At 41.8% G+C, this 12,642-nt stretch overlaps 1 protein-coding gene across 9 annotated transcripts in view; it reads left to right on the top strand.

The window, feature by feature from the left end:
* The window catches only part of adgrb3 (adhesion G protein-coupled receptor B3), an 817,113-nt gene that overhangs the window by 634,896 nt on the left and 169,575 nt on the right, over window positions 1-12,642 (top strand). For all 9 annotated transcript variants that reach the window (XM_072250523.1, XM_072250502.1, XM_072250515.1 and 6 more), the window contains 2 exons: window positions 192-295; window positions 1,085-1,187. In XM_072250523.1, coding sequence (XP_072106624.1) covers window positions 192-295; window positions 1,085-1,187 — 207 coding nt within the window. The remainder of the gene's footprint in view (window positions 1-191; window positions 296-1,084; window positions 1,188-12,642) is intronic.

The raw sequence follows: 12,642 nt of genomic DNA, 5'->3' as shown, positions 1-12,642 counted from the left end.
CACTTCGTGTGATCTTTTCTGAAGAAGCTGGAAATAGTTTAATCCCCCTACTTTTCATGCTAACTTTATCACTTATAAAATGGCATAGATTTTATCCTTATTTTCAGTCATATTCAAGAAATCATGATGTATAATTAAGTAATTGAGAGAGGTACAAGTTTTGTTGAATTATTTCTGGTTGTTTTCCACAGAATATGGAGAATGCTGACATGCCTTCGGTCACGCTAATTGTTGGCTGTGGTCTTTCCTGTCTGGCCCTCATTACTCTGGCAGTGGTCTATGCTGTGCTGTGGAGGTATGTACTGAACGTTAAGGCATTATTGCCCTGTTAGTGACTAATAAGTGCCGTAACTAATTTCAGCTGCAAGCCATTACAGACTTTATTGCAAATTTACTTTTGTAGCCTGTTTCATGTTTTTATTGCATGTTTCAGAGAGGGAGGTCTGGAAAGATTTGACAGAAATTGCACCAAAGTATTTTTAGGAGACTAATAATTATTCTCATCATCACTGATATCTAGGGGGCTGACAGAATCAGGATTTTATCTCGCTGAGGTCTGAATTCTCTCACTGAATACAATATGAAGTTTCTGTACGCTCAAACAAAATTTGCACTGAACCTTTCTTCCCAGTTTTGAGGCTAGCTTGAAAGCTGCCCTGTAATTGGTTGAACAATTGTGTGTGCAAATTATGTAATAATGAAGTTCTTTGTTTAGGATAATTAAGCAGAAACCCTAGTGAAGTCAATTAGATAAGTAAAACATGGTTTGCCAGATGGAGTTATAATGCATCACTTACTGTTAAATAGTTTATTGTTGTGCACTTCAATTAGCTTTATGTACGAAAAAGTATGGCTAATAAATGCTATCACTTCAGGCTGTTCTTTCAAAACTGCATTCACTTGCATCTCTTTTGGTGTTCAGTATTCTCGTTTATACAAACTGTATTTGAATATAAAATTGTTCTCTTCATAAATAGAGCCCAGATCAGTTCTACTCTTCAGATGATTAACTTTCAAGATCTGTATTTAATGTTTTTCCTGCACCATCCCAACTAAAAAGCAGATCTGTGTTGTGTTTTCTCAGGTACATCCAATCAGAAAGGTCGATTATTCTGATAAACTTCTGTCTCTCCATCATCTCGTCTAATATCCTGATTGTGGTTGGACAAACACAGACTCATAATAAGGTGCCAAATTTTACACAATGCACTCGCCTCTTATTTTGTAGCTGGAAAATGGCAGATGGAAAGGAGAAAATGGTGTGATGAGTGAGGCTGAGTCTTACATTGCAGTGAGTTTTGGATGAGGCTGCTGCATCAGGGGCCACTGTGGAGAATAACCCAGCTTGTTCAGTTAACTTGAAAAAATGGCGTCAGGGTGTCCTGTTGTGGACCTACATTTATCTGGAATTATGCATGACTTGTTAAAAATGACTTAAGATAACCCGTGTGTTTGTATTGCCAGTGGCATGGGTATTGTGTTTATCGTTGATCAGTGGTTGAAGCTGAGGCTGAGTTTCATCATTTCCTTGAAAAGATATGCAGATATAGTTTGTGATCTCGATTCCCAGTGTTAGTGGTTTGAAATTTGAATAAAGATCAGAGACACTTTGCCTTTCCATCTTGGATAAAAGGTCTTTCAGTGTCAACATGTTTTTGATGCAAGGAGTGATCAACATACAGAGTAATATTGTTCATCGAGAGTAGTGGAAGCACAGACTGGGGAATGGTTTTAATAAATTGCATTTTACCGTGGAACATGTATTGGGACTTGCTTCGGCAAATGAAACAGAATACGCTACTATATCTATGTGTATTTGTCGTGATCTTGTGATCATTTTGAACTTATCGATATTTGTACTGTTGGAGCCATTCTATATGGCAAGAGCTTGTACGTGGAATTGTGAGGCTATGTAACAGGAACACAACAGAAGCTCTTTCATTGCACCAGCACCTATGTTCCAAGCCTGTAGTTGTTTTCACCTGTAATGTTTTGGTTGTTGTGCAAACAGAAGAAATAGAGATTTAAAGCAAGTCTGGGAGTATCTAAGAATGGAGGTCTCATGCAACTTTTTGATAAAGTGTTAATGTCCAAACCTTTAACCTGTCTTTTTTCTCCAGCAAGTTTCCAAACTACTTTTTCACTTTTCTTCTGGTATTTTCAGCTAAAATGCTGACAAGTTTTATTTCTGATCTTAATCTTAAAAAAAAGAAACACCCAGAATGAAAATTCCAGACAAACTTCTATCCCTGAAGTTTTGTAAGGATGATTTTTTTTGTTGTATGAAACAAGGATGTGAAGTAACTTACTGCTTAAGTTTTCTTATTTTGAATTTTCATTTAGAAGTATAGTTGTAGACTTAATCACTGAACATTAAACAATCAGGCCTTTTTGCAAACTAAATATTTACATGCAGGTCACCACTGTCTCACTTGTTTTACCCTTACTGTCCCAGAAGGAACATGGGAGGATCAGAGTAGTCAACTGTTACAGAGCTTTGCTTATTTCATCCATTGCTGACAATAGGGCAGAATAGGATTGTACCATTACCGGTGGCAATCCTGTCCATCCCTTGCACGCACTGTGCTGTATGTTTTTTTCCCCTCATTTTAAAGGTTATTATTTCACTTCTTGGATGCTAACATATAAGTGGCTATGCCACTGTTATATGCAGGTACAGTGATGCTAGAAAGAATCGGAATCAGGTTTACTATCACCAGCATGTGTTGTGGAATTTGCAGCAGTTCAATGCAGTACATAATACGGGTGCTGGGGGTCCTTGATAACGGATGCTACCTTTCTGAGATTCTGCTCCGTGAAGATGTTCTGAGTACTTTGTAGTCTAGTACCCAAGATGGATGGAGCAGACTAAGTTTACGACCCTCTGCAGCTTCTTTCGGTCCTGTGCAGTAGCCCCCACCCCACCCCACCCCACCATACCAAACAGTGGTGCAGCCTGTCAGAATGCTCTCCATGGTACACCTCTAGAAGTTTTTGGGTGTATTTGTCGACATACCAAATCTCTTCAAACTCCAAATGAAGTACAGTCATTGTCTTGCCTTCTTTATAACTGCATCGAAATGTTGGGACCAGGTTAGGTCCTCAGAGATCTTGACACCCACGAACTTGAAACTGCTCACTTTCTCCACTTCTGATCCCTGTAAAGTTCATGAACTCTGTCGAATTTTCTCTATTTCTGCACAAGTATGACCAAAAATGTGATCAGATCTTCATGTAAGTCCTAACACTAGATAAAGAGAACCCAATTAACAAATAACACAAAAAAATTACACTTGTTCATTTATTTATTGAGAAAAATGATCCAATATTACATTTCTGCCTGCGCTTAGAAAAATAGAGGGCTATGGGTAACCCTAGTAATTTCTAAGGTAGGGACATGTTCTGCTCAACTTTGTGGGCTGAAGGGCCTGTATTGTGCTGTAGGTTTTCTATGTTTCTATGAAACATCGACTGTACTCTTTTTCCATAGATGCTGCCTGGCCTGCTGAGTTTCCCCAGTATTCTGGTTGTGTTGCTTTAATAATTGTAGGAATTCTATACCATGCAGATACACTTTGTTTGACAGAAAGCCAAGAAATGAAGTTGCCGAACAGCTAGATAATACAGAAACTCAGCACTGGTTTTAAGGAATGGTGTTTACTGCTTTGCATTGATGTAGTATGGTCTGATGCACAGCAGGGGTTGGAGATGGGTGCGGGCTGGTGTGTTGTGGTGGGCTGTTGCCTCTTTTAGTTTGCTTCTCTAGGGAAATATCCATAGCTGAAGACTGTACAAGCAAGGGAGAGTCTCAGACCAGAGGGCACAACCTCAGAATAGATAGATAGATAGATATACTTCATTAATCCCGAGGGAAATTTGGTTTCGTTACAGCTGCACCAACCACGAATAGAGCGTAAATATAGCAATACAAAAAACCCCAACAATCAAACAACAAAATGCAAACTATGCCAGATGGAAATAAGTCCAGGACCAGTTTATTGGCTTAGAGTGTCTGACCCTCCACGGGAGGAGCTGCACGTTCGATGGCCACAGGCAGGAACGACCTCCCGTGCCGCCAAGTGTTGTATCATGGTGGAATGTGGCAGAAGTCCAACAGTAAAAAGTTCAATATCCAGTCTGCAAACACGTTCCTCAATTGTAATATACCTCGGATTGCACCATCCATTGTTAACCAGATCAGTAAGCACCCAACTCCTTTACGCTTACTGCTCTCAGTGCACTTCCAGTCAGCCGGAACGGTGTTACCCATCGAACTCCTCCTCTCCAAAGGTTTCTGTTGACCCGACCCGGTCCTCTTTCCTCGGCTTTGTGATCCCCCTCTGCATCCTCTGTGTGTTTTCCTCAGGATTTCAGCAGGGGTGTCCGCCGCTCTGCTCGCTAAACCAGCCGGTACTTGCTGGTCCGTGGAATACACAATGTGACCTTGCTTCTGTCCCGCATGTCGGGATGTAACCATTTCCAGCGCTAAAGAAAACCCAAATAAAACTCTCTCTACCAGCATGTTAGAGGGGGTGCAGCTTCAACGTGTTACCGTGAGAGAAAAAAATACAAAAAATAACGTAAATTAAAAAGTAAGAAGAAGAAAGTAAGAATAGATCGGAACGGCTGTACCAGGCTGCATGCACGACCAGCGCATGGAAGCATATCCTTTTAGAACAGAGATGAGGAGAAATCTCTTTAGCCTGAAAGTGGAGAAACTGTGGAGTTCATGTCATGGAGTATACTTAAAGTGGACGTTAATAGGTTCTTGATTAGTAAGGGCGTCAAAGGTTACGGGGAGTAAGGCAGGAGAATGGGATGGAGAGGGGAATATAAATCAGCCATGATCAATTTGCAGAACAGAGTCAATGGGTTGAATGGTTTAATTCTGCTCCTATGTCTTAAGGTCTTGCAAATCCTGTGGATGTGACTCCCATCAAGCTGAATTCACTAACAACAGACACTTGGATAGCTGTGCTTATCTATGGGATTGGTGGGAGGCAGCATCTTCGGAATGACTGAGAACATAATTCAGAAAAAGTATGTTATTTTTGTGCAATAATGTTGTTTACAACATTTTACACTCTTGACAAGCATCAGTCTCTGAGTTATTTTTATGAAAATTCATTACTCAAAGGTCTAGATGCAATTCAAACACATCTGAGTTAGTTATTGCTAGCAGATTCTGGCAATTTACGAATGAAAGTTATGGATGTCAAGCTGGCAGGGAGATATGACAAATGCATCCAGCAGTGAGAATGACCAGGTAATTCACAAGTGGAGATATTTGTCATATCAGCACTGGCTTTGACATATTCTTTTTCCTAAGACTTGTATGGTCTCGGCTGAACAAAATGAATTTCTTAATAGCTTTTCTCCCCCTTAAAATTCAAAACAAACTGCTTTACAAAATCACATTATCATTGTGTTTAGATGCCTCTGAAGGGAAAATATTTTCTTTGTACATTTGGCAATACTTTGTAAGCTCTTTATCGGCACTCATTTGTTAATTAAATCTCCACATGAAATGCATGGTGTCAGGCGGAGGCCGGGTCACCTGTTTCCACGGCTTGATGGTTCTGCTCCAGATTGGGTCACAGGAGCTGCCAGAGATGAACCTGATTATGAGCAAAATGCTCCCTGGTTGCCCTCCAGTGTCAATTTGGCTTCACCTAGCTTACTGTAGTCATCTGTCGCACTGTGGTGGTGCTCATTGGCATCAGTGAAGCGTGCTGACACCACGGCATTCCTGACTTACCTCTACACTGCATTCATTTCATGCTGGAGTAGCTAAATATTTGTGTGCTGGTCTTTCAATCTCCGTCTAAGATTCAAACATCCTCGAGCTTGCTAAGCCCCTTTCTTTCCACACAGAATAATCTTCTCACCAAGCTACAAAAAAGAAATCATGTTTGCCATGAATGCTGGCAATATGATTTTAAAGATGAGCAACCTGAAAGAATAAAGTGCTAAGTTTCTTCCCGAGACAGGAACTGGAAGGTTTTTTTTACATTGGTTCTCCACGGATCATAGAAACTTTACAGCACAGAAGCAGGCTGTTTACCATATCGGCCTCAGACAGCTCTCTATTCAGTGATCTATATCCACCAGGAAAAGTGGATCTTCCAGTGGCCACCCATTTTAATTCCACTTCCTATTCCCATTCTGATAAGTCTATCCACAGCCCTTTCTACTGTGGCAATGAGGCCACACTCAGATCGGAGGGACAACCCCTTATATTCCATCTGGGTAGCCTCCAACCTGATGGCATGAACATCGATTTCTCGAGCTTCCGGTAATGCCCTCGTCCCCACCCCTTCACCATTCCCCATCCCCTTTTTCCTCTCTCACCTTATCTCACTGCCTGCCCATCACCTCCCTCTGGTGTTCCTCCCCCCTTTTCTTTCATCTGTGGCCTTCTGTCCTCTCCTATTAGGTTCCCCCTTCTCCAGCTTTGTATCTCTTTCACCAATCGACTTCCTAGCGCTTTACTTCACCCCTCCCCCTCCCGGTTTCACCTATCACTTTGTGTTTCTCCCTCCTCTCCCCCTACATTTTAATTCTACTCCTCATCTTTTTTTCTCCAGTCCTGATGAAGGGTCTCGGCTCAAAACATCAACTGAACTCTTTTCCATAGCTGCTGCTTGGCCTGCTGAGTTCCTCCATTTTGTGTGGTTGCTTGGATTTCCAGCATCTGCAGATATTCCCATTTGTGATCTATTTACTCCCATTCCCCTGCTCTTTCCCAGTAGCTCTTTAGATAATTTCACTTCATACTTGTTTAAATCCCTTCCCAAAATGTGTTTTCCAGCACTGTCAAAGAAGTGTGTTCTAAATTAGCAGCACTATCTACATTAAAAGTTAATTTCCCTTATCCACTCTGCATCTTTTGTATCATCTTAAATCTATGTCCTTGGATGTAGAACGTAGAATATTATCCTTTGGTCCACCGTGTCTGTGCTGGTCATCTGCCTACACATGGTCTCTATCCCTCGGTTCCCTACCTCTTCATCTATCTCCCGAAGTGCCTTTTAATTGTCCCTATCCTATTTGCTTCTACCACCATCCCTGAGAGTGTGCTTAAGACATCTACCACTCTCTGTGCAAAACAAAACTTGCTTTGCATATTCTTAGGTTGTGTTAGTTATTTTAACTGTATGTTCATTTAACTGTATGTTTCAATGTACGTATGATAAGTAAATCTGAATCTCCTTTAACTATCCCCCCCTCCCACCTTAAGCATAGAGTCGTAGAGCATTACAGCACAGAGACAGGCCCTTCAGCTCATCTAGTCCATACTAAACTATTTTCTGCCTAGTCACATCAACTTGCACCCGGACCATAGCCCTCTATACCTTTCCCATCCATGTACTTATTCAAACCTCTCTTAAATGTTGGTCTTGAACCCATATCCACCACCTCAGCTGGCAGATCGTTCCACATTCGCACCACCCTCTGCATGAAGAAGTCCCCCCTCGTGTTCCCCTTAAACATTTCACCTTTTACCCTTCACCCATGACCTCCAGTTCTAGTGTCACCCAACCTCAGTGGAACATGTCCTCTAGTATTTAATAATTCCACCTTGGGGAAAAGACTTCTACCCTATCTTTGACTCTCCTAATTTTATATACTTCTATAAGGTTGCCTCTCAGCCTCTGATGTGCAAGAGAATCAAGTTAAGTTTGTCCAACCTCTTCTTCCAGCTATACACTCAAATCCTTGCACAAATTCCTGGTAAACTTCTTCTGCGTCATCTCCAGATCCTCTGAATTCGTTCCTTTAATTATTTTTTTATTTGTTGTGATACAGCACAGAATAGGCCCTTCCAGGCCCTCGAGCCATGCCACCCAGCAACCACCGATTTCACCCTGTCCTAATCATACGACAATTTACAATGCAGCAATCAGAATTGCACACTGTACTCTTGAGTATGGTCTAATCAAAACCTTATGCGGTTGCAATATAACCTAACTTCCCTACTTTTATACTCAGTCCCCCAATCAATGAAGCCTTTAATTTCCTATCCACTTATGTTGCCACTATCACAGAGCAAAAGACTTTAGACCCTTAAGATCCCTCTGTATATCAATGCTTAAAGACTCCTGCTATTTACTGTATGCTTTCCCCTGGCTTTTGACCTTAAAATGCATTACTTCATGTTCATTTGGATTAAACTCTGTCTGCCGTTTCACCCCAAGGTTTTGAACTGATCTATATCCACTGTTCCCTTTGACAACTTTAGACAACTCCACTAATTTGCATGCTATATCCAACCTACAAATCAGACCACCTACATTTTCATCCAAATTATTTCCAGCTCTGATCCTTGTGGAACATCACTTGTCACAGATCTCCAGTGAGTAAAACAGCCCCTCCACTACTATCCTCTGTCTTCCTCTATATTCAACATACTAATTCACCATGGTTTCCATTTGACTTGATCTTTGGACTAGCCTACCATAGAATCTTGTCAAATGGTTTAATGAAGTTTGTGTGAGTAACTTCCACTGTTCTACCATCATGAATCATGTTCATCATAAATTTTTGAGACATAACCTCCCACACACAAAGTTTCCTAGGACAAGTTTTGCTTTTCAAAATGCAAACCCATTCTAGGGATCTTCTCCAGTAAATTCCCAACCACTAGCCTATAATGTCTTGGATTATCCCTGTTGTCCTCCTTAAACAAAGGGACCATCTTAGTTTTTTCTCTAATCTTCTGGAATCGTGCCTGTTTTTAAAGAGGATGCAAAGGTCTGTGAAAAAGCCCCAGCAACTTTCTCCCTTGCCTCTCTCAATATCTTGGGAGAGATTCCATCTGGCCCTGAGGACTTGCAGCCCTCAACATCTAACATCTCCTCCTTCTTAATATTGACTTGCCCTATAGAATTAATGTACCCCTCCCTGGCCTAGAAACTAGGTGTGAGACTATCTACCTCTCCCATACACTCAGGCAGTGTGTTACAGATTCTGAACTGTCCTTTGGATGAAAACATTCCTCCTTGAATCCTTTTTAAACATCTTAGTCCTTGTCTATATTTTCTAGTTTAGCCTGCCTCTTGATGAGGAAAGGTTTCCTGCTATTTACCCTATCCGTATACCAGCTATAATTTTCTATAACTGTTTGATCCTGCCTCCACCTAGCCTTCCTGGCTTCAGTGAAAACAAACCCAGCCTATCCAGTTTCTCTGCATAAGTGGAATGCTCCATCTGGGCAATACCCTGGTGAGTCCTAATGTAAGGTTTCAACATGAGGCATCAACAACTACTACCCTTCTCTTCCCCCCCCCCCCACTAACCCCTTAGTCACTGCCTAACATGCTGAGTTTCTCCAGCAGGTTACCTGTTGCACCAGATTCCAGCATCTGCAGTCTCTTGTGTCTCCCGGTGAATCTCCTTTGTATAATCTCCGGTGTAATCACATCCTTTCTATGGTATAGTGAACGAAAATGTGCAGCAGTGGCTGTAGCAATGTTTTATAAAACTGCCATTAACATGAAAGCAAGCATTTCTTGTGTGTTCTTCACACATAATGATTCTCTGCTTAGACCTTCAGGCGACTATTCATTGTTTATGTCTCACTCTTAATAGAGCTCTCAGAGTGGATCGCCTCACAGACATCAGGATTAAATTCTATCTGCCATGGCTCCGACTATTTCACCAACTGATCAATATCAACCTATAGCCTAAGACTGCACTCTTTATTATCAACAGTGATACCAATTTTCATATAAACTGCAACTATTGAATCATAACTCCCAACTTTGTATCCAAATTATTATTGTATATAACAGAACCTAACAGCCCTAGCACTGAACATTATTGACCACAGGTTTCCAATCACAAAAACTACCCTCTGTCTTTGTCCTCTGCCTCTGATTACTGAGCCAATTTTGGATTCAATGTGCCTTTAATCCCATTGGCTGTGTCTTTTGGACCAGTCTCCCATGTAAAGGCTGATTTATACTTGTGCATCAACTCGATGCCGTAGGTACGGCATCGCCACGAACCCTACGCAGAGCCTACACGGATCCCTACGCCGTAGGTACGCAGAACCCTACGCAGAGCCTACACGGATCCCTATGCCGTAGGTACGCAGAACCCTACGCAGAGCCTACACGGATCCCTACGCCGTAGGTACGCAGAACCCTACGCAGAGCCTACACGGATCCCTATGCCGTAGGTACGCAGAACCCTACGCAGAGCCTACACGGATCCCTATGCCGTAGCCTGACGCGCACCTCTCCCAAAGTGTAACTACACGTCACAGCAACGCAGACCGCAACAACTGTGATTGGTCCGCCTGATAGCATCGCATTTCCTCCTACGTTGCAATAGCTTCCCATTGGCTGACTGAAGGGCAGGGAAGGAACTCTGGCTGCAATGCTTTCCGTAAAGCTTTATAGACCTCCGAAATTATGGAGGACACATTTCACTTTTACGAAAAAAGACGCTCGCTTTAAACTTGTTTACCCCGAGAAAGACTACCATGATCAGGAAGCCTTGTGTGGGCAGGTGTGTGCGCATGCGCGACGTGCCGGAATTGCAGGGCGACGCAGACACACCAACGCACAAATATAAATGCTCACAACACGTGTAGGCCACTTGCGTAGGTTATGGCGTCGAATTAATGCGCAAGTATAAATCAGCCTTAAGGCCTTATTAAAATCAATAGCTCTGCCCTTATCAACGAACTTGTCACCTCTTCAGAAAATACAAATTAGTTAAACAGGATCCCTCCCCTAACAAAACCATGTTGACTTTCTTTTATTATTCCCTACCTTTCCAAGTATAGATTAAGATGGTCTCTACTTTTCTGTCACATTTCACTTTTCCAGAGGAGAATCCCTTTCTCTTTCAAGTGAGTCATGGAAGCTTTGTGCAGAGCCAAGGACAAGTGGAATGGTTGCTAAGGAATAGCCTGCCAATACATTGATACAATCACAAGCTCACTGCAGCTGTGTCATCGGAATGTTTCTCACCCACGCTTGATGTCTTATCATATATGTGAAAATAACAGTTTTATGCCAATATTTTGGAATTGATGAAAATGATTGAGCAATGCTGTTACTATCATAAGTCCTTGTGCACTTCCTTCTTTAGGAAGAGGTCTTCATCCAGTCAACCACAGAACAGTTAAAGAGAAGCAGTGGTATCACTTACATGTGCAGTTGGATTACTGTTTGCAAAATTTTCTGATTTGTCCCGACCACTTGGGTCAAAATCTCCTAACACTTGGTCCAAATGTGAATGGAATAGCTGAATTTCAGAGGTGGCAAAGATGCCTTCCCTTGAAATTAAAGCAGTGCTTGAACAATTATGGTATCAAAGAGGTCTCATAAAACAAAAGTCATTGAGAATTAGAGGGAAAACTTTCCAGTGGCTGGAGTTATATATCATACAAAGGAAAATTCCTTGTTTTTCTAGCAGATCAATTGCCTTGTTTGCTCAGTGTTGTTGCTGTGCTTCTCAGAAGAGCATTCTAAGTACTTTCATCTTCAACTGCTTTGGAAATGGAAATGTTCAAATCCATTTGCATCTCCTCAGATAAAGAAGCAGCCAGAAACAGAATCAACAAGACCTGGACAATGTTTAGTATTAGCAAATCACGAGACATTTTTCCAACAATGTGATAGTCCAAGCATATACACCTGGGTTACAGTCATCAAATTCCCATATGGGTCAACAATCCTCCAGAGTACAGGATTTCAAAAGTTCACAATATGGAGTGAACCATTTCCATTCCCGAGTCCATAAGAAATGCGAACAGGAATAAGTCATTCAGCCCCTTGAGCTTGTTCCTCTGTTCAATGGAATTATTACTTACGTACTTAAACTAAACGCCCCTGTTGGGGCATAGGCTGCTGACAGCAGCTCGCCAGAGTCCTCTGACCTGGGCCAGTTTTCAAGTTGTCCCCAGATATAGCCCATTTTCTTTCAAGCAAAGATCCTTTCTCTCCCAGGGAAGAGGTCTTTGGAGGTTCTGTTTGCTTTCTTGTAGCTGTGGGATTTTACGGGTGGAGTTGTTAGCCCCATGCCCAACCCTCCTCCTGTCACAGCTGGGCTTGGGACCGCTCATTAGGATTATAGTGGATCTATTTTCCTCAAGTTCTTTACTCACAATCTTTGATTCGCTGACGAATTAGAGCTCTATCTCAGCCACAAATTAACCTGACCCCTGGCTCTACAGCTCTCTTTAACAAGGTGTTCCAAGACTCACAACACTCTGGAGGAAGAAATTCTTCCTCATTTCATTCTTAAATGAATGCCCCTTATTTTCAAACTATACACTCTAGCCTTCTGCTCTTTTCCGTGAGAGAAATTGCTTATCTGCCACATTTCAGTAAAATTTCATCTTTTTCTTCCAAATTCCATTGAGCAGAGCCCAGTCTGTTTTTTTTTCCTCTTTTGGATGGTCTGTCTGTACTTGTGATAATTCAGATGAACCTTTTCTAAACCACCTACAGTGGACCCAAACTCTTCATCGTACTCCAGTTTCACTGGTGCTTGCCCAGCTACAGTAAAAATTCTCTCTTTTTAACCCTCCAACCCTACTGAATGTAGAACCAACCTTCTGTTAACCTCCTCATTGCTGGTTGCATGTGTATGCTAGCTTTTGGTTCCTGACACACAATGTCCCCA

This window comes from Mobula birostris, chromosome 2, assembly GCF_030028105.1.
Source record: "Mobula birostris isolate sMobBir1 chromosome 2, sMobBir1.hap1, whole genome shotgun sequence".
NCBI classification, from domain to species: Eukaryota; Metazoa; Chordata; class Chondrichthyes; order Myliobatiformes; family Myliobatidae; genus Mobula; species Mobula birostris.
The sequence above is the reverse complement of the archived record's forward strand: the minus strand, read 5'-3'. Positions and strand labels throughout refer to the sequence as shown.